The sequence below is a fragment of the Drosophila novamexicana genome, unplaced genomic scaffold, assembly GCF_003285875.2.
Source record: "Drosophila novamexicana strain 15010-1031.04,08,12 unplaced genomic scaffold, DnovRS2.1 tig00001089-arrow-arrow-pilon, whole genome shotgun sequence".
In the NCBI taxonomy this organism is placed as follows: domain Eukaryota; kingdom Metazoa; phylum Arthropoda; class Insecta; order Diptera; family Drosophilidae; genus Drosophila; species Drosophila novamexicana.
The window spans coordinates 658318-685941 of NW_020824841.1; the positions used below are offsets into that span (position 1 = coordinate 658318).

A 27624-nucleotide genomic window follows, 5' to 3' on the forward strand; every position below is an offset into this window, starting at 1 on the left:
GGCAGCGTGGAGCTGTCAAAGCGTCTTAGTGCTTAATGGTTTATGTGGCAACCAGCAGCTAGCACAGCACAGGAGCTGGAAATTTGCACTGAATTTACGCGCTGGCCATTAACTTCGAATGGGCAATCAATTCCAAGCATTCGCACTACTTATTCGTGTATAATATACTAATTTATTCACTGCGAATACGCTCAACTAGCGCCTGATTAAATGTTCAAAAAATGTCTGTTTCTAATTAAGGCTTCAGTTTGTTTTGTTTTATTTTGAGCCCGCCTAAAAGTATGCTCCGATATTTCCCTTCCATTTAATATTGTTTTTTGCTTTTGGCATTTACATAAAACATTTATTGCTATTTTACATATGAAGCGCATAATTTGCATTTCTTAAGTTCGTTGAGGTGTACAGAAGTGAAAAATATTGAAATTTCTGTTTTTTACACATACGCACACATATATTGAGCACATATGTTTATATTATATAGATAATATTTATTTTGTTTTTATTATTTAAACTATCTTTTATGTGTACATAAATTATTTGATTTAAAGTACTCTGCTTAAATCCGAACAGAACTAACAATTGTTTGTTTTTTTTTTTTTCAAATATTTATTTTATTTTTAAATTCATTGTTGGCGACAATAGAAATGTACATCTAATGCTCTAGTCCCATTTGTAATACTCATGAATAATCCAATGAGCTGAAACTCGGACCTGTTTGTGTAGCACAAAGTGAACAGGTTCTAGTTAAGTAATTCAATTATATGATTCTGGCTAATTTCTTGCTTGGTAGCTACGACAAAATGTCAAATTCTAAGTAATTATGTATGAAGTTGACAAATAGTTTAACGGACGGTTTTAAACACGCCTTGTGTGGATTTTGCCTTGGCATTTAACACTTCTCACCAATCACCACTCACCACTTGGCATGTTTTGTAAAATATGTAGATAGTATATATTTGTAAGAAATCAAATTTCATGCGTGCCAAGTTTCAAGGTTCTTTCTCAGTTAGTCTTGCTGCTTTTCGCTTTTCGCAGTTAAAATACATTTAAATATAGTTTGTAATACTTTCAATAGAAATGCAAAACAGCATCTATCATTTTAACTTTCTTTCTTTTTTTTTTGTGGTTAGTACCTGGTAAACAGTATGAGAGATTCTCGATTCTCCAAATGCATGGTATAGTTACAATTCAAAGGAGTTGCAGTTGAATGTTTCTCTTGCCACGCCTCTTTGCTTATACTCTATATAAATATGATTTTTAAATACTTTTTTTGTGTTTTTTTCATTTTAGTTAATCTTATTCTTGATTGCTTGCACATTTAAACATCTATATAAAAAAAATTACATTTGTATAAACACTGAAACGCAGACCGCGAATTGCAGGCCAAGACAAGTCTAACAATTTACATTTAACAATTAGATTCACAATAAAAGTACAATGCAACAGCTCAGAAGTGATAGATGATTATTATAAATAGATATATTTGTATATATAATTATATATTTTAAAGGGTTGCTCTACTTATGCAGCAACTGATGCCATAGAAACCCGAACATAATATTAGTTTTATCCATACCAAACACAACTTACTTTTAGTAGAATCGTTGACAACCACAGTTTCAATTTCTTGCACATCACATACTTATTTTAGAGTGACTCCGTTTCCATCAGACCCTCATTCCTGCCCCTGATTTTGACTGTGTCCCTGTCCCTCTCCCTGTCCCTGTCCTTATCCCTGTCCAGCTTCCGCGTCAGTGTGCGCGGCCTCTGATGCTGACGTCGGCTGCCTCAGAGGCGCGGACTCTCCAGTATGGTGTGGCTGGACATGGCCGAATTGGCCAGCGCAATCGAGTTGCCAGCGACCGATAGGTTCGTCTCATTCTTGGAACGGCGTCGACAAAATCCAAAGCGTCCGCCATCGCACAGTCGCATGCCCTTGAAGGTGTCCACAAAGGCACGCCGGAAGCTCGCATTCATGAAGCAATAGGTGATCGGATTACAACAGCTGGACGAGTAGGCCAGCAGCTGCAAGAAGCTTATGGCCGTATAATCCACATACTCATACACCACGGGCCCAATCAGCATAGTCATCGTATTGATCACGTACAGCGGCGTCCAGCAGATGAAGAACTCCAGCACCAGCACAAACAGCATCTTTACCACCCGCTTCTTGCTCTCCAAGCTCTTGGTCTCGTTGGATCTGCACGCGACAATATATATGGAAATCTTTGATGCTGCAATGGTGCTCATAGGGCTGTGAGGCCAGCTCTACTTACCTGCGCAGTGTTGCCTCCGTGATACGCAAACTGGGCGTGGACAACGACTTGCGCCGCTCTCCATCGTTGCCCGCGGTCATGTTGAGCTGCTGCTGCCGCATTCGCTGCATTCGGGCACAGCAGTCTCCAGATCCGCCAAGGTGCTGCTGCTGTTGTTGCTGTTGCCGCAGCGACTTGACCGAGGCACTGCGCATGCAGTAAAGATGCCGCCGGCCATCGCAGGAGCCGAACAAGCGGCGCTTGCTGCCGCCTTGTGTGTAGCCTTCCGCTGCAAGAGAATGGGCGAAAGAGAGAGAGAGAAAGAGAGAGAACATATCAGAGTCAACCGCATGAAATTTCCAATGATAGAAGTGATAGCAGCCCTTCCTTTGCCGGGGATACATGAATATTTAATATATATTTGTTACATAACAAATTAAGTTTTAAATTGGTCGACCCGAGGTCTATGTTGGTCCCCGCTTGCCTGGAATCGGCAGCAAACACTGCTGAGTATAGAAACTGAAAGTTCACCTGCTCACTTTTGGTGATTGAGCCCTGTTGTTGATTATTTTAAACAAAATTGAGCTCGAGTCGGCCATCCTTAACTTTAGTTTACACTAAACTTATATATGTATATTTTCTCTCACTTTGTGTACAGAGTATAAAATATATAGATAGGGCTGAGTGTACGAAAGGCTTTATTTTACTTGATTCGGAGCATAGAGAGGCACCAAAGACAAACAATGGCAAAGATTAAACGCGTTCGATTGAGCGTATACCTAATAAATCATTGTTTCTGACATCATTGGCTGGGAGCTGTTCGATACATCAGCACATATTGTATATGTTATATGGAGAATATTGCCAGTATCTATATGAACAACAGATGGAAGAGAATATGCACGTTTTTGTTTACATTTGTCGAAGGGAAGACTTACAGCTACATAAATGTAAGCATGATTCCACGATTTTTCCAATTTAATTTTGTTGTGGCTTACTTGATTCGACTGTTAATAATCGCAAGCTAAAAGCTTGCATGTTTGCTAATGGAACAACATATTTGCATACACAACAGCCGGAATGTTTTTATTGAGAGTGCCCCGACCAGCATATATATTAAATACAAACGTATGACGGCCTTTTTGTGAGTATGTGTATTTTTATACCCTGAACCCATTAAAAATGGGTATAAGGGTATATTGTATTTGTGCGAAATCCAAATGTATGTAACAGGCAGAAGGAAGCATCTCCGACCCCATAAAGTATATATATTCTTGATCAGCATCAATAGCCGAGTTGATCTAGCCATGTCCGTCTGTCTGTCCGTCCGTCCGTCCGTCCCTCCGTCCGTCCGTATGTATGAACGCAAGGATCTCAGAACCTATAAGAGCTAGAGACTTGAAATTTTAGATGTAGATGCTCCTAGTTCCCGCGCAAATCGCAATCGATAAGAATCAATATCGATATCCTGTTTTTTGAGCAATTTTGGTAAATAATAAGTCACCAAACTTGACATATAGCTTCTAAAATAGAATATATATATGAATTTGATGTTGGAAGAAGAGGGTTCAGGGTATCCCCTAGTCGGGAGCTCCCGACTAGAACCTATTATTTGTTATGTATGTATGTGTGCATGTACGTACGTTCGTATGTATGTGTATATGCTTGTATGTATGTATGTATAAATGCTTGTACGTATGTATGTATATATGCTTGTATCTTTTCTTCCAGATGCGCCACAAATTCAATATAACGTATTTTTAAATAATGCCCTACTATGCGATTCTCATAAATTCATGTAAGGTCTAAAGATCTTCATATTATTTTGATAATTGTTACATTAAAAATATGTGCTGTAAGTCAAGTAAAGTTCAACTCGTTCATACATTCGCAATCTAATTTACTCTTTAGCACTCCTTTCTTTCTCTCTCTCTCTCTCTCTCTTTCTCTCTTTGCCCCTCTCTTTCCCCAACTTTTTCTCTCTCTCTCTATCTCATTTACTTTAACCTGTCTATTTATCTTTTTCACTTGTATTTTTTTTATGTCTATATATGAAAGTTTTTCGTGCACCCACTAATAGAGGGCAATACATGTGCGTGTGTGCGATTGTTTTGGGTAGGAACATATTTGCATATATATTTATATATACATAGGTTAAAGCATTTTAGACGGGGTGCAACTTTGTTGTTTTGTTGCGCGTGTGGAAGGCATCAGTTTTAATAGCGAGCGGAATGGCATTAAAGCTGGCTTATGTAAATCACAATATAACCAATTTAAGCAACTGACTGACAGCTGGCGCTAATCAGCCACAGTCGGACGATGGGCATTAGAGTGTTTCCGAATGGCAGTCGGACAAGCAGCCGCTGGAGGAATATCGTGGACGATGTTGCTGTTGCTGCTGATTCCCCTTAATTGGCTGCTTGGCGTGGGAGGGCCTTGGGGCTGGCAACATGGTGCACTCTGCACTGGATATCGACAAGCCTGTTGGCGTGGGATTAGCTGCTGTGTGCGGACAATGCAAAACCCACTCGCAGGTCACCCACAATCCGCTGGCGGCAACGACGCGTCGAGCTACCTGACCCTATTTACGCTGCAACGGTTACGATATATTTCCCCAATCCGCCTTCAACTGCAGCAGTTCGCGGCTCGAAACCCTTCGAGGCTGAAGAGCTGCCCAGGCGCCACACGTTGCAGGTGGCGGCCTCATCTGTTTTTTGCCTGGATGCACAATGCCTCTAGCTGGGCAGGCAAGTGGCCAACCGCAAACAGCTGGAACCTTTGTTTGCGCTTCGGACATCAACGGGTGCCATTATGTGAAATATGTAGATGTACATCGAATTTCGATTGCTTTAAATATTTTTGGCCAATTTGATGCTATTTTTCATTAAATTTCTTGAATATGAACAGCTGGCCTTGACAATAGCTGAAACTGAGAACTGTCGAAAAAGTTGGAAAATATGTTTAACTGGCGCTTTTGTCTTCAAATCTTGCTATTTATTTTAATTGTGTTCTGGGGTAAGTGAGATCACGCCCACTTGCGGCTATATTGAGTACCAAGCGTTCGCTGTTTGCAGCTGGTATTTGCATTAAGCTGTCGTATGATGTTCTAAAGAAGCATCCAGGTGAGCATCGTAAAGGAACAGACCGAACTGAGTTGGGTAAGTTCGGCCGGCCAGACTGCCCCATTTGGCTCTAACCTTTGCCCAAGGTCAGCAACTGTATCCATACGATTTGATGGGCGGCCGAGCGTCTGCTCTGCGCCAGCGCAACGCACTCTTGCGCCGCGAGGGCGTATTCGACAATGGCTACAGCAGCCGCCTGGTGGATCTGGTCTATCGCACCGCCATGAAGAGCACCAACGACCGCAGGCGGCAGGTCGAGTTTGAGCAGAGTGTGGCAGCCGCACGACAGATTATCGAACTGGCCGGCGCGGCGGCAGACGCCGAACGCATGGCCCACATTCGCCTGGTCAGCGGCGAAGACTCGGTGCCCATCAATGCGCGGGGAGCCATAGATGCGGCAGGTGAGAATCAGCAACTGATTTTACCCAAGCAACATTAATAGGAAAATTGCAGAGCTCGTCGCCGCTGATGACTACAACCTGGCGCATTATACGAGACAAAAGTCAAAAAAGACGTGAACAGACGTCGTTACTAAGTCTTGATTTAAGGAGTTGGCAATTCCACTAACATATTGAATATTGAATTTGATATGTATATATATAATATATTATCGTTAAAATATTCTTTTTGACCCAAGCCTTTGTAAGCTGTGCGGCGGAGTTTGCAGCTGCAACCAATTGCTGGTTAGGGTCATAGATATTCCGTTTTCTTATTCCTTGACTTCCAAGAGATGTACCTAAATAACTTTCTTTTTAAATTTTCAGTGAAATTCTTTAAGTCGAATTATCTCTGTATTAAGGAATAATTTTGGCATTTCGAATGAATAAAATAATATTTGCGCTGCCAAAACATGGGCGTTTGTCGTTGTTCTAATTAGAATACGACAAAAATTACACTTTTTAATTCATATGAATATTAACATAACGCACGTTACTTAGAAATATGTAAAATGAAATGTCCTGAAAGTGCCAAAGTTTGAATACCCTTGTTTACGCGTGTCTTTACATAAATATACTAAAAAATAGACTGTAAAAATAATTAAAGTGGTTGTACCCAATAAAATAGACACATATAGTTAAGCCTTCTGATCCATTATATTGAAAGCAGAGGTAAGATATTGCCATGGCCAAAACATAAGAGCGTGATATGCGAACACGTGCCTATTGCATGAGTTCAGTGGCCTGATCAAGCACAAAAGCCTGCTGCCTGCACAGCTCGTGACCGAATTGCGATACCCCATGCGAGGCTTTAATGACAACAGGGCTTGCAGCGAATATTACGAGTTTAGGGCTCTAATTATATTTAACTTGGTTAGGGAAATTGCCAGCGAGAGCGCCGAGCGCCGCGCATTGCGTTGAGTGTAATAAAACATTTTCGCCCATTTCCCCGAGCGGGGCATGGCACGGCGAGCCGCCTGACTAACTACCAGCTCTAGTGGGTTGGCTGGGAGTGCGCCTGGCAATTTATGAGACAAAAATGTTAAGTGCCGGCCGTAAATTGCATAGGTTTTAAAAATTTAATAAAATTTATCATCAACATTGGAGCATTTGAGCGTGTCTCTGGTTTTTTTTCCTAGCTTTTTAGCTGTTTGTGGCAATGTGGTGTGTGCGTGTGCGGAATGTGGCATGTGTAAATGGTGACACCATTTGCGGAGGGGACCTGATCTGGTCTCACTAATTTGTGCGTGGCCCTTTTAGGTCGATAAACGAGATAAGGACATTTAACGAGCGTTTAAATGCTCGACCCGCAAGCATAATTTATGGTATTTAATTTGACACTTTCGCTGTGCATAACCGCTTCTAATGCAAAGCGGATGTGAAGCGGCACTTAGCCTGCCAGCTGGTACAGCAAAAAAAGGAATGCTGGTGAAAATAAGCCGAGTATCCTTTATGGCAGCACCCTGTGATAATTCATTCTCTGCGTTGAGCTTTGCATTTAAAAGCTCTCGGTAAAAGCGCAAGTCTATGCTAATATGCAAGTTCTGTTTGCCTGTTTGCCCGTTTGAGCCGCTTTCAAGCAAATCCGAGTGGATGGGCGTTATGGCGGCAGGGCTGCCAAGTGAACTGGTTTTCTTATATATTTTTGGTTTGCGGGTCACAGCAAATGGGTAAATGTATACTTTTAGGCACCCGCAGAAAACTAAAAACGTCTCATTTGACTCGCTGCTGTAACTTAACCCATCTGGAACAGGCTCTAATTAACGCAAATGGATAAACGGACTGCCGCAGGGCCGTGCAACCGACTTGGGCCAGCCTGACCTCGCTTAACCCCAATGTGGCAATAATGAAAACTTCTATTTATGACCTTCTTTAAGCAGTTCCAACGCCATAATTGATTGACAGCGGAAAGGCAGTGTGGCTTGACTTTGCTCTAAATAGCAGCAAAAGTGCAAATATAGCCAAACTGGAAAATAGTCAGGCCATATTGGTTAAGTTTAGCTGCGGCACGTTTTATAAGTAGTTAAAGCAGGGCTCGCGCGTCGAGGCGAATGCGAATGCGAATGAAAGGCCATTTGTGCGGTTCAGTTGAATTTATCAAATGCTCGAAATCAAATGGAATCGAACGGCAGCGATTTATCGTCACATGCCGTCCTATGCGGCGTATGCGTAACGCGGTTAGTTGGGCCCTCATCTCGTTAGACCCGGCAGAGCTGTTGCTGTTGGGCTGTTGCAAGCTGGATCAAGCAGGCTGCCGCACTGAAACATATTTTTCGCGTGGATGACTTTGCCATGCAAATTGTGTGTGGGCGAAATGGAACAGCGGGCAACAGCAAAGAGCAGGGCAAGGGCAAGGGCAAGGGCAAGGGGAACGTAAGCACAAAATGTTTGCAAATTCAAGCAATTGAAGCTGTCGTCGTCTGATTTTTAGCCTACGCAAAGACTGTGTCTATACAGCAAATTTCTTTTCCTGGTACACTTATTGAAAGAGTTTTCCTTGAGAGATGGAAAGATGGAGCAAAAGGGATAAATTTAAAGTCGGAAAATGTTTAAGCTTGAATATAGAACCCAACCCAACGACAGTTTTTTTTTTGGGGAACCAAAACTCGAATACTGAATAATTGAAAGATCTTTATAGACACAGATGCGATAAAAATACTATTATCTAATATTATTTCTTACCTGATATTTTACATAGTTAAAAAAGTTTGTTTTTTCTAAAAACTATGCTTGGCCTAATCCTACAAATGTTATTACGAGACCTCTATAAAATCGCTTGCAGGGCGGGACTATTTGTTTCTGCCTGATAACCAAATCATTTAATGTAATGTCTTGCATTTGTGGAAAAGAAACATAGCCCGAGCAAGGCCGGATAATGTTCGCTTATGCTGCGCCTACTTACCGTAATAGTACTGCGGTGGTCCGCTTGCTTTCTGCTGCTGAAGGAGCATATCCAGCTTGGCGCTGCCATCGATGGCCAGCGCCTCCTGGCGCATCTGCATGCGCATCAAGTAGTTGGAGTTGCCGTAGGTGCGCCGGATGCCGGTGCAGCTGCTGTTGTTGTTGCTGCTGCTGCTGTTGGTGGTGAGGCCGACGTCGGGGCCGCTGCTGCCAAAGTTCATGGCACGCTCGTTGCGCATGCTCACATAGAGAGTCCGCGTGATAAACAGATAGGCAAAGCTGAGCGCCATTAGCGGTAGCACGAGTAGCGCCAGATTGAGAAATATGTTGTACGCCCGCTCATAGCCCAAAGAGTTGGCCGGCCACTGTTCCCGGCATTTGCGCAACCCTATATATCGGAATGGTTAACACAAGGACTTTGGCTGGTTGACTTTAGCCTGGCGATTGGTCTACTCACCCTGACGACTGGTCGGCATTAGCTGGCTAAATATCGCGATTGGTGTCATGCAGACCAGACTGCCCAGCCAGATGAAGGCGATGATCTTGTTGGCATGATTGATGGTCTGCCAGGTGCGAGATCTTAGCGGATGGCAAATGGCATAGTAGCGCTCGCAGGATATGGCCACCAAGGTCCAAGAGGAAACTGCCACCGAAGCGGCTGCAAATAATCAATGTCAAAATCGAAAGATAGGCAATAGCTGATATTATCGATAGTGCGGATATCTAATAAATACATACATTTTAATATATTCAAATTGCATAATTTATTCCTTAGGATCAGAGAATGTGGTCATGTTTATTTAGAGAGCTTAAGTCGAGTGGTCCCACTGATGACTGATAATATCGATAAAACGAAGAGTATATTTTAAAATATATTCATAAGTCTTAACCTTATTCATTAAGATGACTAATGCTATTTCAGTTAATCAAAATGGGCAGCGTATTAATGGGTTGCATGTTGGAAATCCAACTAATGCAGCTCGGCGCCATAATATTGATAGACAATAGCTGGTGATATCACTTATGGATAGTACCACTAACTATACAATGCATAGTACTATTTACATATAACAGATAAATTTATTAAAAAACCCAAAGAAATTTGCCATTGGATAGCCTGATCAGATAGAGATATAAATAAGAGTACAGTATATTAAAATCGACATGGGCGAAAGCTATCAATGACGGCAGCTGCCGAACGACTAAACAACTTTTGATTGCTTTCAAAATCGATGCTCTTCTTATTATGATCGATGACTCCCGAATGTTTTGGTGTTCAAATAAAGCCTCTAAGATGGTATTTAACATGCCATCGATTCGGGCATCACAAGTTGCATAGTAGAAAGGCACTCATTACATGAGACGCATCATTAAAATGCTAATTTATGCCGACTTTGGGTACGGTTGCGGTTTCGGTTATACTTATCGATTCGTTTGTCAGTGCGTGGCATAACAAATGCAAACCATTTCGGCCAGGACAACGATAATGATAATGGCCAAATGGTGGCCAACGTTAACTTTATTTACATGTCAGTCGCCTGCAGACGGCATTCCACCTGCGGCGCCACATAATGAAGTCAACCCACCTCTGCCAGATATGCATCATTCATCATAGCTCTCTGCACTCGTATTACCAATGGTAGTTGTAGTACTCAATTTGGGCCAAATTCCAAATGCCAAATGCTGCTGCTGATGATGATGATGATGCGCGGCTGCCAGTTAAGGGGCAGAGGCCTGCTGCCTCTCTGCTTCTGTTGACTTACGTGGAGGCAAAAGAAAAGAACCAAAATTAGGCTTTGTGTTTCCATCAAAAGCCGTTTCCCATATTCCCGTTCACTTTTCCGAATCCGCTGGCATGCAGATAGAAAGCAAACAGTGACACCGACACGCAAGCATTAAGGCCCACGAATGTGTGTGGGCCATCAGAGACGTTGGGCTTGAGGATGGGCATTGGGGAATGGGACTTGTTGGATTTTGGGGCTGCAAAGTTGAAACTGCTTTTGGTTCTCAGTGGGCGTGCGAGTGTGTTTGTCTGTGTGTGGATGTCTGTTTGTGTGTTTTTGTTGTTGTTGTTGTGTTAGCAACAACCCATTAGCTGAGCGTGAGCCAAATTGTTAAACAAGCCAAGCTCATTAACAATGAAACAAAATTAAATTTAGCTCCGCCGCATCGCCGCAGCGCCGCATCTGACCACGGCCATGGTTCAATGAGTCCACCCGCAAATAAACATGCAAATTTTATGGAAATGCTAAATATAGGAAAATTGGACTGTGACAGATCCCATCCCAGGCCGACTTAGAATCTAGCTGGCTGAATACACAATAGCAGCGTACACGCCAATCCCATAGGCAATTCTTTGAAAAAGCACTTGACTAAATATGTTGAAAATGCTGAAAATGTTGAAAATGTTGAAAATGCTTAAAATCAACTGGGCCCCACAGATTATCAAAATGTAAATAAAATTTCAAGCAATTGTGTTTTATGTCGCGCACGTCGCACAATTTTCAGATATTATTGTTTTGCCCCAGCCCCTGCAGCCAACGTTATTGGAATGCAAAATCTGTGTAGTTTCCAGTGTGAAAGGTCGTTAAGGGACTGGAGCAAGGTGTTGAATCTCGGTAACAGCTTTAAATTGCTTGAAATCACGCCACGGCATTATAGACTGAACTCATTGAAAGTGTGTAAAAAGGGTATATTGGTTTTGTGCACCTGTGTGTAACAGGCAAAGGGAAGCATCTCCGGAACCCATAAGGTGTATACTATATATATATATAGACTTGAAATCGATAAGAGTCGAAATCGAAATAATACCCTCTCAAAATTGGACAGCTAGCTAGCTTCTTGCATAGTATTTAAGACCAAGTTTATTTAATTTTTTGAACACTTATCCCCACTAGAGCAACCCCCCTTGACTCACTTGCATCTAGTGGAAGTGCTCAATCAGTCGAAAGGGACTAAAAATCATTTACTTATTCCCATTCATTTAAAATGCATTTTACTAACCGAAGTTAGCTTTCTTGAGCTTGAATGGAATCTTCTTAAATTTCAGTCACAATTTTGCACATTAAATATAAATTCTGAATTGTTAAAGCGATTACAAGCAACTGCCCGGGCCTAAAGGGCTTTAAATTGGCTTATGCTGAATGCATATTTTCATATTCAATAGGCTTTTTCAATTGGGCAATCGCCAATTTGGGCCAATTTGCTAAGCATGCTTATGGCCAATCGCATTGATGCGGGCTATTTAATTTCGAATTCGTTAAGCTTTGCTTTATCCGCATATTCGAACACGCAAACTTATTAAACGTAGCGTATATGTAGATTTCGTATCAAATTCATTTCTATTTAATTTAATTACTTATTATTAAACATCTTGTGCAAATAAATATTTGACAGCTCCTTCTACTATTCGAACTACTTTTACTTTATATTCTTTTGTTATTATTTCTTTGTTTTCATAAATATTGTATCAGAGGCCCGAGTCGCAAGTCAAGTTCTGATGGGACCATTTGACCCAGAGGGGTTTTAGTTAAACGTAGAAAATATGATTGTTTGAAAATATAAAAATTGGTTTGTTGGTTGTTAAATTCGGCTTATTTTGTGAAGTCGACAGCAAACTTGTCCCCATTAGGCGACTGTCCGGGCATTAAATAGGATTTACAGTATACCTCTTGCACAGGCATAGTGTCCTCTCTTTTGCTGCTGTTTTGCTGTTGTTGCTGTTGTTTTGCTGCTCTTTGGCAAGCAAGCAACAGGGATTGAAATTTGGACTCAAATACAGGCTCATTGAATTGTAAATTTGCCAAAATGGGCTTGTATGTGGGCAGCGCCTGTGGCAGGTAATGCCTATGCAGCTATCTCATTTCTCAATTCCCATTTCGCTAGCTTGACATGCGTTGCATGCTACACGCCCAGAAGCCCCAAAGCCCAAACACCCAAACGCCCAAACGCCTGGCCGCCCACGCACGGCATACGCCCATGCACTCGGAGCTTTCTATTGCAGTTCTGGCCATTTTATTCCGATTCGTTTCATTTCGTGGGGCTGCTGATTATACATTTTGTCATTTGCATGATTTATTCAGTGGACTGGGACAGCTGAACACGTTTGACATTTAATTACAAACCGCATTCTCTACTACACACGAGCTTCATTTGGGCACTATTGTTAAATACGCCGCCGCTGTGAGCACAAATATGAGTCAAGAAAATTATTTTGGATACACAAAAAGTTAATACATTCATTTAAGGATACTAACCTACCAAAAAAAAAAAGTGTTTTTCAAAATGAGCAGTGTGCTTTTCAAAATAACACGATTTTTATACCAGTTCGTGAGTCCGTCATTTAGGCAACAGATCAATCAAGACGACGCGCGTCTAGAGGTAGGGTATGGATGCAGCAGTTTCTTAAACCGACGGCCACATATATATATAAAGATATATCTATAATAATTAAAGTAATATACCAATATGTGCTTGTTATATGTCGTGTATGTCTAGTATTTAGAAAAAAAGGCAGATTTTCTTGTCCAGACCAGATTGCTTGGCTTACTCTATGATTGATGATCCACATCAAAGTTCTAGTCAAATGCATTTTTGCTACGCTAAAAGTCACATTTGAAGCCACACACAAGAGTTGGATTGTTGTGGCATTAAGTATATATTAGGACACGCCTTGCTAGCAGCCCCTTTCCAAAAATATAACCAAGAAGACATAAAAGTAACCATTTATACAAGAAGGGTATTTAGGAAGGATCTCTTCCCCGCAGAGCAATCAACCGAAAAGTGTAAACTCTTTCATTTTAGTGCTTGAATATATGTTGCTGTTGGTGCCCTTTGACGTATTGTTCAGTTGGCTTTCAAAGGGAAAAATTGCTAGTTGTACAGAGAAAGTAATTTACTTTCACTTCGAGCATTATGTTAATTGTTTTACCAGAGTTAAATGCATTTAGCACTAACAAAAGTGAGCCAATAGCTTTGCAGCATAAATTCAAGGCACTCCACAAACGGATGCCCCTTGCCCATGCCCCAAGGCAAAGTCGTACCAATTTGCTGCTTAATTAATTCATATGAAGCCAGACGCCCAAAAACTCTGAACGTGTTTTTGTGTTTGGCCCAACAGCTACCGAGTTTTTTCCGGTTACCAGGAACCACAGCTAATTTGCATGCAACAACGCCCACATGCCCAATCCCACAGGTGTGGCTGCGCCCCTCGATCAATGAATGTTATAAGGGTGGAGTTGGGGCTTGGGAAACATTTAGACCGCCTCTGCAGCACAGAACTTCGCTGTAGATGCAGCCAACAATAAAGTAAATAAATAAAAGTCTGAAAAACTAAAGAAAACTTTTATCAGGAATCAGTCAATAAGACAGACCCAGCGCAAGTTGCAACATTAAATATGGTTAACTCAACTTTGGCCGAGTTGCATTTACAACTTGGCGTACAAGTTGTAAAGTCAGAAACGTACATCAAAAGTAAATTAAATGTTGGTTCACCTAGTCGACACCGCACCAACCTTTACCTGTCCTGCCCTGTCAACTTTAACTTCTAATGTCTGACCAGTCTCTGCTCGGGTGATACGTTGATACTTTCAATGTGCTGTGATTGACTAATTCCCAGATCCCACATTTTCATTATGTTGACCGGCTATGAATTTGTGTAGGCGACTAACTACGCGATTTCAAACGATTTTATAAATATTTCAAAGGGGTTAAACCGGCAATGTTCATTCATGCATTTAGCATTAAAATAAATAAGTTATTTTAATTAGAAATTCGGCTTTGCCAATTTGCCTGCAGGTTCAGCTAATTTATTTGCCCACTCAATAAGCTTTGGAAATATTGTTTCGTGCATTGCCAAATGTGTCCAAGCGTATTAGATCCATAAATAGCAATTTATATGTATATTAAAAATCTCAATTTATAAATGAATTGTGTCTATAGTTTAATATCGTTGGCTCAGCTCGAACCTGCCTTCAGATGCGGCTTGTGAAACTGTTTTTTCACAGCCGTGAATCCAGATTTTTGTTCATTTATTTGTTTATAATTTTTGTCTTGATTTTCATTAAAAAACTAAAGTTTTAATTAACAATATGAAAACATGAAAACACAATTTCATTTGAATTGCATACATTTGGGTTCATATCAAGTACATTTGCAGCCCAATAATAGATGATGTTTTGGAAAGGAACTGACTTTATAAAGCGATAAAAGGCAGAAGGAAGTACTTTTTGGCAGCACGCAGGGAAACATTCAATATCTTTGTATCACTGTAAGCTAATGCCAAACTGTAAGGGACAGCACAAACGACTGGAAAGAGGATGGAAATGCACTCAATATTCACAAATACATTAGAGACAAAAGTGAAAAGCGCTTTCGATGGGGCATTCAAATAAGTGGGTACATATCGACCGATGGATGTCCGCATCTCAAAGGCAATTCGTTTTGTCCAGGCGGTCCGGCTCTGGTCGTTGTTTTTGATTTAGTACTCCGGGCATTTGCTTCACGGCCGTAACTTGCCATAACTGCAATTTCATGGACTGAGTTGTCAGCTGTAAATAAAAAAATCTGTGTGCTGGCTTTGAAAAGCCCATCCAGTCGCCGGTCTGCCTGTGCTGTGCGTATTATCAATAAAAATCATTTCAATTTGAGTTAACAATAAAAAATGGCAACGCAAAACTTTCGGACGTCGTAAAATATAAGAAATCAGCAATTGTCTATCGCAAAGGACCGACCGAAAATTGCCCTGTAGAGCTATTCCCGAAACAGCCTACTTTATTCTCTTCTGTGTATGTGTGTGTGCATTTAACTTGGGCCCCTGACTGAGCATAAGCATAAATATCAATATACTAATACACAACATACATATACATATACGAATATATATCTTTATAGATGTATGTATACATATATGTAGATATTTGCCAATTGGGCACAGGGTATATCAGCAGCCATTGCCGGAACCTGCTGCAATTTCGTTGTTTTTTTCTTTTTGTTCGTTTTTGCTGCTTTTTCCATTCCAACTGTGTTCAACTTCGGACCCAAAAAATTGTGAAATTGTTAAATTATAAAAGAAATTGGTTCCATTGTTTTTTTACCGACAGGGCGTGGGCGGGCGATTGCGGAGGCGGGCAGCCAAAAGAGGACCAACTGTCACGCCATTTGCCGAAGGCTCAATTTTATTGGCTATATGTGTTTTTCCGGCGTCCAACTCCGGCCCACATTCGGCATGATGCTATAGGGCATATTGTAAAACATAATAAATTAAAATGTGCTGCGCGTTAGACAAATTGACAGACAGCCAAAATGACAGCGGGGCCAGACACTCGCCATGGCAGGCGGCAGGAGAATTATCTAGTTTGAATTCAATGTCTACTAATTAACATGTTTTATTTTCCAATTGAATTAAACACGTGCCGCTCACCAATTAAGCTTAAATATTTGTTTCAGATTCAGTAGGCAGCTGAACTGACATCGGGAACAAATATAAACAAATATTTTTCAGTTTATGCATATTTAATACCCTTGCAAACGTGTGCATCTTACTCGATCTATGGAATAGAGTACAGACTAATACATATACGGATACAGACAAAGATTATCCACATTTTGGACAAATAACTTAGAGCAGTGTTTACCTCTACTAATGAGAAATTGTTAATGTTAAATATTAAGTTTCGATCTTAACTTTTTAATTTAACATTTACAATTTAAAGAGTCTTGTAATAAAAGGTCCACTTAAGTATTCTCTTCATGTTAAGTTAAGTCAAGGTTCGATCAAAGTTCGTAAATTTTAAGTTTTAAAATTTGCGCTATGATGGTATCGTCCACAATAAGCCGATCGACTCGATTCCAAGACACTATATTATATCATATTATCTCATGACAAGCCTAAACTCGATCAAATGGCATTCCATTATTAAAATCCGGGAAACTCGTATTTATTATTTTCAAAAAACTAAAAATTACTCTTCAAGTGAGCGCAAAGGAATACAAATTTCTCCCAAACAACTTTAACCAACATTTTTGGAAATTTTTAATGCTTGTCAATTGGCTTTCACAAAGATCTTAATACATATATGTTGAAAGTAGAAAGGAATTTCGTACATCTAAGCTAACTTGTAATGCTTGATAATGTTAGGGTATTGTACGTTAATGCTCAGTACATATTTTTGTTGTGTGCTAATTGAAGGGTGCATTATGGAAGGCTGCCAATTTGGTAAATCAATGGCCAATTGATATCCGTTTCAGGCACTTGTGCAGAAGTGCTATTATCCAGCATAATGTCAACAAAATGAGTGCTTCAAACATATTGACCCAATCATAGATATATATATGTTTGTACGTTATGTGATGTATATATGTGTTCAAATACTACATTTGGACAAATACGCAAACAGTAAGCCACTTATCAATAGATAAAGTGTGGGCTTATGCGAAAGCACAGGCAGCGTTTTGACTGTTTCCGGTTAAGGGCCACTTTACAGTGGCTGGCTGAAGGGTGGGGAGTTAGCTATGAGTGCAACTTGAAGCAAACATTTAAGGATAGAGTCCCACACAGGCAAGTGATAAGGCGACAAGATATTTTACTTAAAGCATGCCAAGTGCTGTAAGTTTCCGTCTTGCCTAAGCCGCTCGGTGTCCGTTGCAAGCGGCGTGCCGAGTCCGGAACGACAGGGATTGGACTTGCCGCACAAGTTTTTTCATCTCGCACTTGAATTGCACTTCATCAAAAACTTTTGACCCAAGTGCATGTCGACGTTTGCATTTTCTTGCATGTTTTGTTTGTCCATGCTGCCGAGTTTTTAGTTTCAATGCCTCCTCGGGATAATATTAAATGCAACCAATCTCGGTGCCTGTGTGTGCGCGCTCTCAAGGTGACGAGCATAGAGGCAAACCGTATGCCTTAGCTATATATGGGCGTGGCAGCCAATCTATTTAAGCCAGCACCGTAATTGTAGTTGCTCCTCTTGTTGTTGTTTCGAAGATGACCAGCCGAAAACTTTTGCAATGATTCGCACACAACTTTGCCGGCTCACAGTAAATTGGAAAACAAATTGAGTGCCAAATCGGACGAGTTGCCGGTCATGTGACAGCAAATGTCCAATTGCTGCCTGGCGAGCCATAGCTTCAATGCATGTTTCTATTTAATTTTGACTGGACTTCATGTCCTCGCCCGTCTCTGGCGCTGCACTAATAATATAATGTTATAACATCATCTCAGAGGTCAAAAGCGACAAATATATACACTTTGGCTAGTTAGTTGTTGGCTTGGAGCTGGCTCGGAGACGGCGGCACAGCCTTGTTATCGAGCAGATGTCGCCGTCGAAGCGTTGCTATGTCTATGCCCCGCTTATCGGCATTCCCAGCCAGCAACTGCGGGCCGCCTTCCCCCTAGAATATCAACCAAATCAGAGTCTTGCGAAAGTTTAAATTGCCTTCAGGCAAATCTTTTTTTTTCTTTTAAAAAAAAATGGCTGCTCATTTGTATGCTTTTGTGACATGTGACAACAGCAAATACACGTGCAAACAGGCACACACACAGACACATGCGGCACAAATGGTGTTTGGAAAAGGAGTATGTGTGTATGTGTGTAGTTGTGTGTGTGCGTCCTCTTGCACAACGAAGTGATTCTTTTTAAGACGCCTTGAATTCGCTGCTATTTGTGACTTAAACACATCCTTAAGCATATCCTTTTTACTTAATTGACTGATTACTATAGAAAAATATGAATTTTAATTTATTCACTGTACATTCTTTATTTTTTATATTTATTCTATTTATTTATATAATATACATTTTTTAATTTCCTGCCCTTACTTTGTTTTGACTGACGATCAAATCCAGCCGTGGCTAGATGTAAGTGTGTTTATATTAACAGCTATTCTAGGAGCATACTGGGTAGTTAATGCTAGACTTACTAAGCGTTTTTTCTTATAGCACATGCAGATTTGCTTAAGCTCATCAATAAATTCAATATACATGAATTTAAATCCGCCCATTTCGAACATATCTCGCATATTAAAATAAAAAGGTGTATCAAATGTGGCATTACGTTCATATAAAAAGCTGTTTTAAAAAACAATTAATTAAACATTTCAAATAATATCACGAACACGGCTTGTTTTTGATGTTAATACAACTATAGCTCTCTTTAAAAAAATATGGCCATCGATATTTGATATCCTTTTGGTACGAATGCTTTAATTCTTGCATTGCCTGCGGCCGGTCAAAAAAATATTTGTATGCAAAATGAATTTATTGTGTTGTGCAACGAAATTTTACTTAGTCAAACATATTATTCCACACCAGAAACTCGAGCACAGAGCTGGCAGCGTGGGCTATGAATGTCTTTTTACAAACTTATTAAATTTTTAAGGCAAAAATTTGCTTAAAAGAAATTCCATTTTATTTATTGATGCTTTGTAAAATTATGCACCAGCTCGAATGTATTTGAGAAATGCAAAGGAATAAATAGGTATTTTTTTGTCATAATTTAATTAATAAAATTAGCAACATCATCCTAACTGCTTATTTATATATAATTATAGCAAATCGTCCTATTAAACGTACTATTTAAGTCCAATAAATAAGACATATTTACAGTCTTAACACACTTTTTTAATTGAGGCCCAATAGGAATTTGAATTCTTGTTCTCCCCACGAGCTTCTAAATCAAATTTAAGCACGTTTACAAATGTACAATAATATTTGAAAAATGTACAAGGACTCTGCCTGGCCGCCGGAAATCACTTGTCTAATCTTAATGCGTTATTCAGCGGGCGAGAATAGCAAGCAACACATACATATGTATGTGGCCTCATAATGTATATAAATGATAGTAGAGAGGGCAGCGGGAAGAGGTGCATCCACAGGGCTATGTGCGGTGCAGTGGAACTTTGACTGTGGGTGTATTTGAGTGTACTTTTAATCTTTCGGTTGGTAAACTCTTATTGAAAACTAAGGGCGAACAATAACAAATATGCTGCAAAACATGCAAAAATGAGAAAATTGAATTGAAAAACATTTGTTGTCCTGTTTTAGCTTGGTGTGTGCGTGTGTGGGCTGTTTTGTAGTCATTATTATTACTTATAATAAAAAAAGAAATAAAAATAATCTAGCCAGTTGTGCCCGACTTGGAGATACCCTTAATCTTAAACACAAGCTCGCACGTTCTAGCACAAATCTTATCTGCGTTTTCCATAGAATGACCTTTAATACTCTAATGAATATATCGATAGACAGAACGATGCTGAGTAAGAAATAAGTATATATCTTATGAGGTCGGATATGCTTCCGTCTGCCTGTTACATGTGTTGAGGGTATAAAAAAAAACACACACATCAAACTACTTTTAAAGTCAGCCATGCAGCTGCGCAGTTTCTAAATGTTCTGGGACGCACTGCTCTGCCATCTGTGACTAATATTCTGGGAACCAGGCGAACCGCACATTCCTTTTAGTCGTTTTGTTTCTCCTTCAATTTCGATTGCAGCTTTCTAGGGGGGAAGTGAAAGAAGGAAGCTGGATAATTGATAAGCGCAAGTTAAGTCGATCTTTAACAAACATGTTGTTTAAAATAATATTTTGTTTGTTTGTTGCACAAACGTTTCTTAATTTTTTCCATTTAACATAATTTACCGCAATTTTTCGCCTTTTTTTGCCTTTGTTCGCGTTTTTTCGCCATTTTGCGCTATTAACGCCTTATTAATGGTCTTTGACGTGTTGCAGCAACAGCAACGCAGGGTAAATTAAAATAGTATAAATATAGAAGAAGATATAAAAGTCCAATTAATTATTAATTTGCTCGCTGTCAGAGCTGTGAATAAGACCGCGGAGTTTGGCCGACGAGCACGGCGGGGCATCGTCTGGCATTATTTGTATTCTATACACTTAAACCATAACGAATAGCTGGCGCTCTGTTGATTATATAGTATATATATATATATACGGTAGAGTATATATAATTACTGCGTATATACGGTCTGAGATTTTTGTTTATTTAGTTTAAAAAAAATGTAGCATACAGTTTGGGGCAGATGTTTGCACTTAGCGGCTGACAGGCATGAAAATCCCGTGGTTTAAAGATTTGATTCGAACTTGAGGCTGCAGCTTTGCCAAGTAAGAACAGAAGATTGGCAAGCAAATTGAATTTGGCAGTCGACGATGGCAATAACCGGATTCCCAGGCTGGCGCATATAAATCAGGCAACAGGCAGGCGGGCAGCAGAGCCTTCGGCTAGGGCATCGGCTTGAGCATGAACTTGGTTTCTGGGTCTCGATGCGACTTCGTCTGGCTAGTGCATCGAGTGCACCTTGACAAAATGATGGCCATAAATCGGTGTGACAGGCCGTACAGCGAGCAACGTTGACATTTATAAATTTACGAGCCAGTGCAAGTGGATGCCGTGCAACAGATTTGCTCGAAATTGGTGCCGAGCTGCCAGAAGGCGTGTTTGGCCAGCAAACAGCCATATGGCGGCATCCCTATGTGTGACACTTTTGCCAGATGTCTGTTTGGCACGTGTTATGGTCGACATTGCACATAATGCTCTTAATAAGTTGCTCATGTGAGTGTCGAGCTGAAAAAATGAATGTCTGAAATAAATATGAACGTAGCGACAATTTCGTCAGCCAGTCAGCTGAATACAAGCTCGAACTGAGTAAACAATTTTATAAACATCATCATCGGCAGCCACAGCCGCAGCCACAGACCCAGCGGACCCGGACCAGGACCCGGAAACGGAAACAAGTCATAAAACTGCAGATGCCAACAAAAAATAACAGGACGCCAAATCCAACAGCATTTGCAACGCTCTACAGTTCGCGCATAGTGGAGCGTAAGCTTTGTATAAATCAAAGAGAAAAACTGCAAAGGGAAATACCCTAATACCTAAAACTATGAATGCCTTGAATTATATCAAACTAGTTGTGTGACATTCACAGCAGAAAATTAAAAATACATATTAAAGTTTGTTTCTTGGAGTCGAACCTAGCTTCAGCAATGACAGAAGCACATGATTTGTATGCTTAATTTATTCACAATGTGTTTGTTTGCTTGCTTTTTATTTTTAAATGTATGCAAGTCCAATTTCAAGTCTGCCTCTGGCTGCTGCGCTTATTCACTATTGTTTCTAGTTGGCTTTTATAACATTCTTATTCTTCTAGCTCAGAGACTTTGATGAGACAATTTGCATATAGATGCGCACATTTATTTGTGTATATGTGCCCACCGTGCAACAATTGGGGCAGACACACATAGTCGAATCGTTGGAGCAATGCTAAAGTATTTTTAAAGCACACACACTCACACAGACAGACAGGCACACACTTCAGCTGCTCACAGAGACATTTGCACATTCGCAGAGTTTCGCATTTTCACATATCCACATTTCCACATTTTCACAATCTGGCAGCACTCACGTTATGCTAAGACTTGCCTAATTCGCATTGAAAATAAGGATTTGCCTTGTATTATCTGAGAGGTATTGTTACGGGCTTGGCATTTGCCTTGGCTTAGGCACAGATGCAGGTCCTGGCCAGAAGCTTCAGCCACTCGGCTCAGCTGCTGTATCTGTATATATATCTCTACTTGAATGTGTATGTGTGTATGCTTGTGTGCGTGTGCTTTGAAGCACTTCAATTTATGCTCCCAGCATATATATATTCTAAATTTATGTATTCACTATGTATCCAGCTAGAGAGCGTCGAGAGCACCTACATTAATACATAATTTGTTTGGCCTTTGTTTATAAAACTTTATGCCCATGCAGCAGCTAAACTAACATTGTAGTTCAAGTTTACGAGTGGGGCGCCAACCCTTGGCTGGTGTCGGTGGTGCTGAAAGCGCTTGAAGCTAAGTAAATCAAGTTCATCAATTGATAAGCATTTGTGACAGGTGTCAGAGCAAATTCTCTAAGCTGCTGTTAACAGGCAGCAAATTGCCAACCGTCTCAGCCATGTGACTGGGCCTGGTTCTGTGCTGGCGGGGTCGGTGCTGTACGGTTAGGTAACCAAAACCGATCATCGACATTTGCTGGGTCACAGCTATTTAATTTTTGAGGGGATTCAACGAAATCACAAAGGGCCTTCGAGCACAATGTTGGCAACCCATTTGCTCTTGAGTCAATTTTGGTCTGAAAATCGGGCTGCTTCTTGCTGCAGCTCTTGCTTTATGGAACGACTTAACTACACAAGTGAGTGCCGCTCCATAACCGGTAATTTCCGCCCCAAATGTGTGTGTGTGTGTCTATACATATTTAAACTTTTGAACCTTTGGTGCGACCATTGTTACAACTTTCCAGTGGTGACTCGCCAGCGCTCGTCTGCTGGGTCGATGACTCTTTAGCTTCTTATGACTTGTATAATAAACAACTTAAAATGCCAAAGGCGAGAGTGCTCTGCCAAAAAATACCCTGGAAGCTGGCCCCACATGGGTTTGCAAGAGTAAGTTTCGTTTGCGATAATTCTTGAAGACAGACAACCCGATAAAGCGATTGCTTATGCAGATCAAGAAGCTTGTCATTTTTTTCCAGCAAATACTGTATGTGGTAAAAATAATTGAAATACATTTCATCCATTTCATCGACTACTTAGCAGAGACAGGAGAGTCCATGTGTAATATAAGACTCACATAAATGGTTATGTTAGAAATCGTTTTTCATTTATGTTAAACCTGAAATAAACTTCATATAAGCTTGATACAACATACATCTATGCCAAATCGTCATTCGGACTGGATATATATAGGGTTTAATAGACCGAAGTTGTCGTTTTCTGTCTTGGGCATACACTTGCACAACTTTATCATAACCATTTGCTGCGCATTTGAATTGCTGCTAGGTATAGAAAGGGTATAGGAAATCGGTAATGGGCGCTTCTGTGCGGTGCCATACTTAATGGCGCGCCAAATGGCACTTATTTTAAATTATAAATGCGTTCCTCACAAGCGCTTATGTGGAATATCACAATGCATAAGTAATAGGAAGTATTGTCTATAAAAGACTGGCCATAAAAATGAAATCAAATGGCATAAAAATGACATGCTAGATTCTTAAATAGTCTCTGCAGTCAGTCGTTTAAAGCAAATTGATTATGTGTTTATTTTAATGGATGCATGTCAAAGATTTCAAATAAACTTTTATGCAAATTTACATAGATACATTATTAATGCATGTGACTCACGTTAACAGCACAGACAGGCTGATGCCCTACTGAGTTCTTGGACCTTGCTGGCAAGAAAGTGGCTTTTGAGTGATTGTTTGTTAAAAAATTTAAAATTTTGTTTGCTTAAGCCTTTTTGGGCATTACTCGGCAAGCTCTTTACCGATAAAGGACAATATTAACATGGATAATATATCAAGTATGTTTGGTAGTAAATACAAAAGTAATTTCATTTTGTTAGCTAGTGTAATATGTAGAAGCGGGTTGTTCTGGAAATAGCTATAAAGGCAGTCTGCCAAAATTTATTTGAAGTAATTATAGTTTAATGATAACTTAAACTTAAAAAAAACGAGAAGGAAGGGCTATCTTCGGCACGGCGCAGATCTAATACCCTTGCAGACCCAACCTTTTCATAATGCTCATAGTGCTTAGCCAGTATCTAAGAAGTACCGGGCAAATAGTAAATGCCGAGTTTGGTCAAAAAAGGTTTTTAATCAAAAACCTGGTTTTCGACCGATCGTTCCTATGGCAGCTATATGATATAGTGGTCCGATGTTGATAGGATTTTGCATATATATGAGGAGCATAGTAAAACTAATAAATGCCGAGCTTGGTCAAGACATCTTGATTACAAAAATGTTTTTTTCATACAAAAACTTAATTTTCGACCGATCGTTCCTATGGCAGCTATATGATATAGTGGTCCCATCCAGCTGGTTTTGACAGAAAAAGGGACTTCTGCAAAGTTTCATTAAGATAGCTTTAAAATTGAGAGACTAGTTCGCATAGAAACAGACAGACAGACACGACTATATCGACTCGGCTGTTGATGCTGATCAAGAATATATATGCTTTATGGGGTCTGAGATGTCTCCTTCTATGCGTTACACATTTCACGACAAAATTATAATACCCTCTGCAAGGGTATAAAAACATAAAAGCTTAAATAAATATGTTAATTAATACAAGGTATTAGTCGTATTAAATTCTTTAGATTTTTTTGACGTATTTTGTAATTACTCTTAACCCTTTAAAGAAATGTATTTATGCATATATATATAAGTTCATTTTATTTTCAAAATATAATTAGCTGGCTCATGGTATTTAATTTAACTATTTTACATTATCTATGCACAAACACCTTTGGCTTATCATATTTGGAAAACGACACCCACATCAAATTACTTAAGAGCCCAGATTTACGATTGTGTGTGTGTATATGTGCTCGTATGTATATGTTTGGATGCGTATGTTATGTGATTAGTTGATTAGACAGTTCATTTCATAGAAGCGTTTCGCCAAATGTGTCACCTGTGCACATTGAGATAAGCTGGACATTAACCCATTTCATTAAGTAGCAAATATTTTAACCCAGCACATTTGGGGTCTTCATTTAAAGCCAGAGGCACACACGCCTTGTTGCATTGAGGCCACTAGCATTGGGAATAGCCAGTCGCAAAAACACGACACACACGCACACACGCAAACGAGCGCACGCACACCATCTATTTAAGAGGCTGCTCTATGTAGGGCATCTGAAAACTTTGAGATTGCAGCCAGTTTTCAGAAAACTTCCCACATAGACATACTCTGTACAGGGCTGAGTGAGTCGCGTCTACTTATTCGTTTTAATTCCAAAATCAGTTCCTGTTCCAGTTGCAATTTCATTTCCATTGCATTTTGCTACGCTTTATTTTCGCACTTGACTGGCATAATGATATGTACATGCGTGTAGGTATATGTATGTATACATGTTTATGCATGTATGTATGTATGCAGTATGTTGATTCATAAAAGCGGACAGACGCACCTAATGACAGCGGCCACATGGGACACTTGCAGGGCAAAGGTTAAAGTGCCGAAATACTTCGGAATGCAGTGGCACTTCAAGCGGACTCGGGTCAGCCGACTTACCTTGAGCGAACTGGATGAGCTTGCAGAGGGTCTCGCCAAAGATAAAGTTGCGCAGCAGCGTTCCGACCAGGGTGACGGGCATGCAGAGCACGCCCAGCAATATGTCCGAGATGGCCAGATTGAGCAGAAAAACATTGGTAATGGTGCGCATGCGGCGATTCTGCACCAGGGTGAGCACCACCAGCAGATTTCCCACGACGGCGCAAAGCAGAATGATGCTGTAGCAGGGTATCACCCAGATGGGCACATCAGCGATCACCCGCGACATGCTACGGTTAGACGGCACCAAGGGCGTGGGCATTACCGTAGCGGATGCAGTATCCGATGCCATTGTTGCCTCCGATGCCAGCGATCCGGACACAGATCGCGCCGGTGATGCTGGGGTCGGCTCCGGATCCAGCTCATTGCTATAAATGTAGAGATCACTACCGTTGAGCCCATCGCCGCTGCCGCTGCCACTTCCGCTGCCGTAGATCTCCTCAGCGGCATAGCTGGCATTGAGCTGCAGTGCAGCATTCGTGGCCAGCGGCGCGAGCGCAGACAGCAGCTGACGGTAATTGTAAATGGCGCCAATCGTGAGGCTGTCTCTAAATGCACTATCAGCGGCACTGGCACTCGCGGTAACTCGAAAAAAATATATGGATATGGAGCCAAAGCAGTTGCTAGCAACACACCAACTGGTTAATCAGCAGGTAGCCGTGCCGTGTGCCGCCGCCTCGTAGACTCCGTCGTGCACTGAATGCTGGGATCCGGCAACAGTTCCTCGAGTGCTGTTTGGACCATCAGTTGCGGCAACAAATGTCAAACTCACCACAGTCAGCAACATCGATTAACAACATGCCCACTCTTTGGCAACATGTTGCCAGAGGACTTGTTGCTGCTGCTGCTGCGGTTGCTGCTGCTGCCTTTCATAGCCCCCACTCACCAATTTGCTAATGCGAGTGGCCGAAAGAGGCTCTTGACTTTGTTTTCAGCTCAATTAAAATTTAAATGTAAAACAAATATTTGCTATGCTTATTAAAATCGATCTAAGTAATGCGATGGTATTATCAGCCAAAGATTGAGAAGTTCGCATGCTCTAGGCATTGGCTTTGGAATTTGTAGGAGACAGGCTAAGAACTATCGAAAATTAATATCTTAAGATATTAAAATATGCTAAATGATCGATAAACCTGTTTAAAATATAATTCAGAAATATGCAGCATAAGTAAGCCAAGCTTTTTCCCATTTTTGTTAACTTTAAGCAAACCTATAAGTCCGCGTTTCGGGTAGATTTCAGAGCTTACCAAAGGATGGAGCTTAAAAATAAAGTAATTAGGTTCTTACACGGATCAGGTTTTTATTCATTCAAAAAATATTAACAAATATAAGATAACATGCCGGAGTGCAACGAGCAGATACCCTGCACCGAACATCGATCAGGTAACCAGGAACTCACACAGACTTGCTTCAAGAACTCTAATTGAATCGATTTGGTTCTGTAGTTCTGGCTGCTGGTAGAGATATTTTCGAAATTAATGAAATGATTAATTGCCGCCATGTTTGACAATCAGCCGGAATTTACATAACTAAGTGAGCTGACAAAATTTGCATGCATTGCCGCATTGGAGCGTGTTCCGACGTCGATGTCGACGTCGATGTCGGAGTCGGCGCAGTGTCCTCCTTCGGAGAGCTTGTCGCGCAACAACATTATTATAATCACTGGCTGACGGAGAAAAGGACAGCACATTTGTCAAGTTAATTAGCGTACCGGAGACGGCTTCCACTTGTTTACACCTTTTGCTCATTATTTAACCGCCGTTTTGCTTTGTTTGCCCGCTGACACCTTTTCGGCGGCT

General features: G+C 40.7%; 2 protein-coding genes across 2 annotated transcripts; one reads left to right on the forward strand and one right to left on the reverse strand.

The window, feature by feature from the left end:
* Window positions 1-1788: 1788 nt before the first annotated feature.
* On the reverse strand, window positions 1789-26117 carry LOC115766286 (cholecystokinin receptor type A). The gene is made up of 7 exons (XM_030710154.1): window positions 25787-26117; window positions 9173-9373; window positions 8717-9103; window positions 8572-8645; window positions 5453-5792; window positions 2277-2544; window positions 1789-2200 (listed from the first exon to the last, which is right to left on the reverse strand). Exons 1-7 carry the CDS (start codon window positions 26115-26117, stop codon window positions 1789-1791), a joined length of 2013 nt encoding a protein of 670 aa, XP_030566014.1.
* Window positions 4420-5932, forward strand: LOC115766310. Its single transcript, XM_030710193.1, has 4 exons — window positions 4420-5270; window positions 5330-5413; window positions 5464-5778; window positions 5831-5932. Exons 1-4 carry the CDS (start codon window positions 5213-5215, stop codon window positions 5893-5895), a joined length of 522 nt encoding a protein of 173 aa, XP_030566053.1. The 5' UTR covers window positions 4420-5212; the 3' UTR covers window positions 5896-5932.
* Window positions 26118-27624: the final 1507 nt, after the last annotated feature.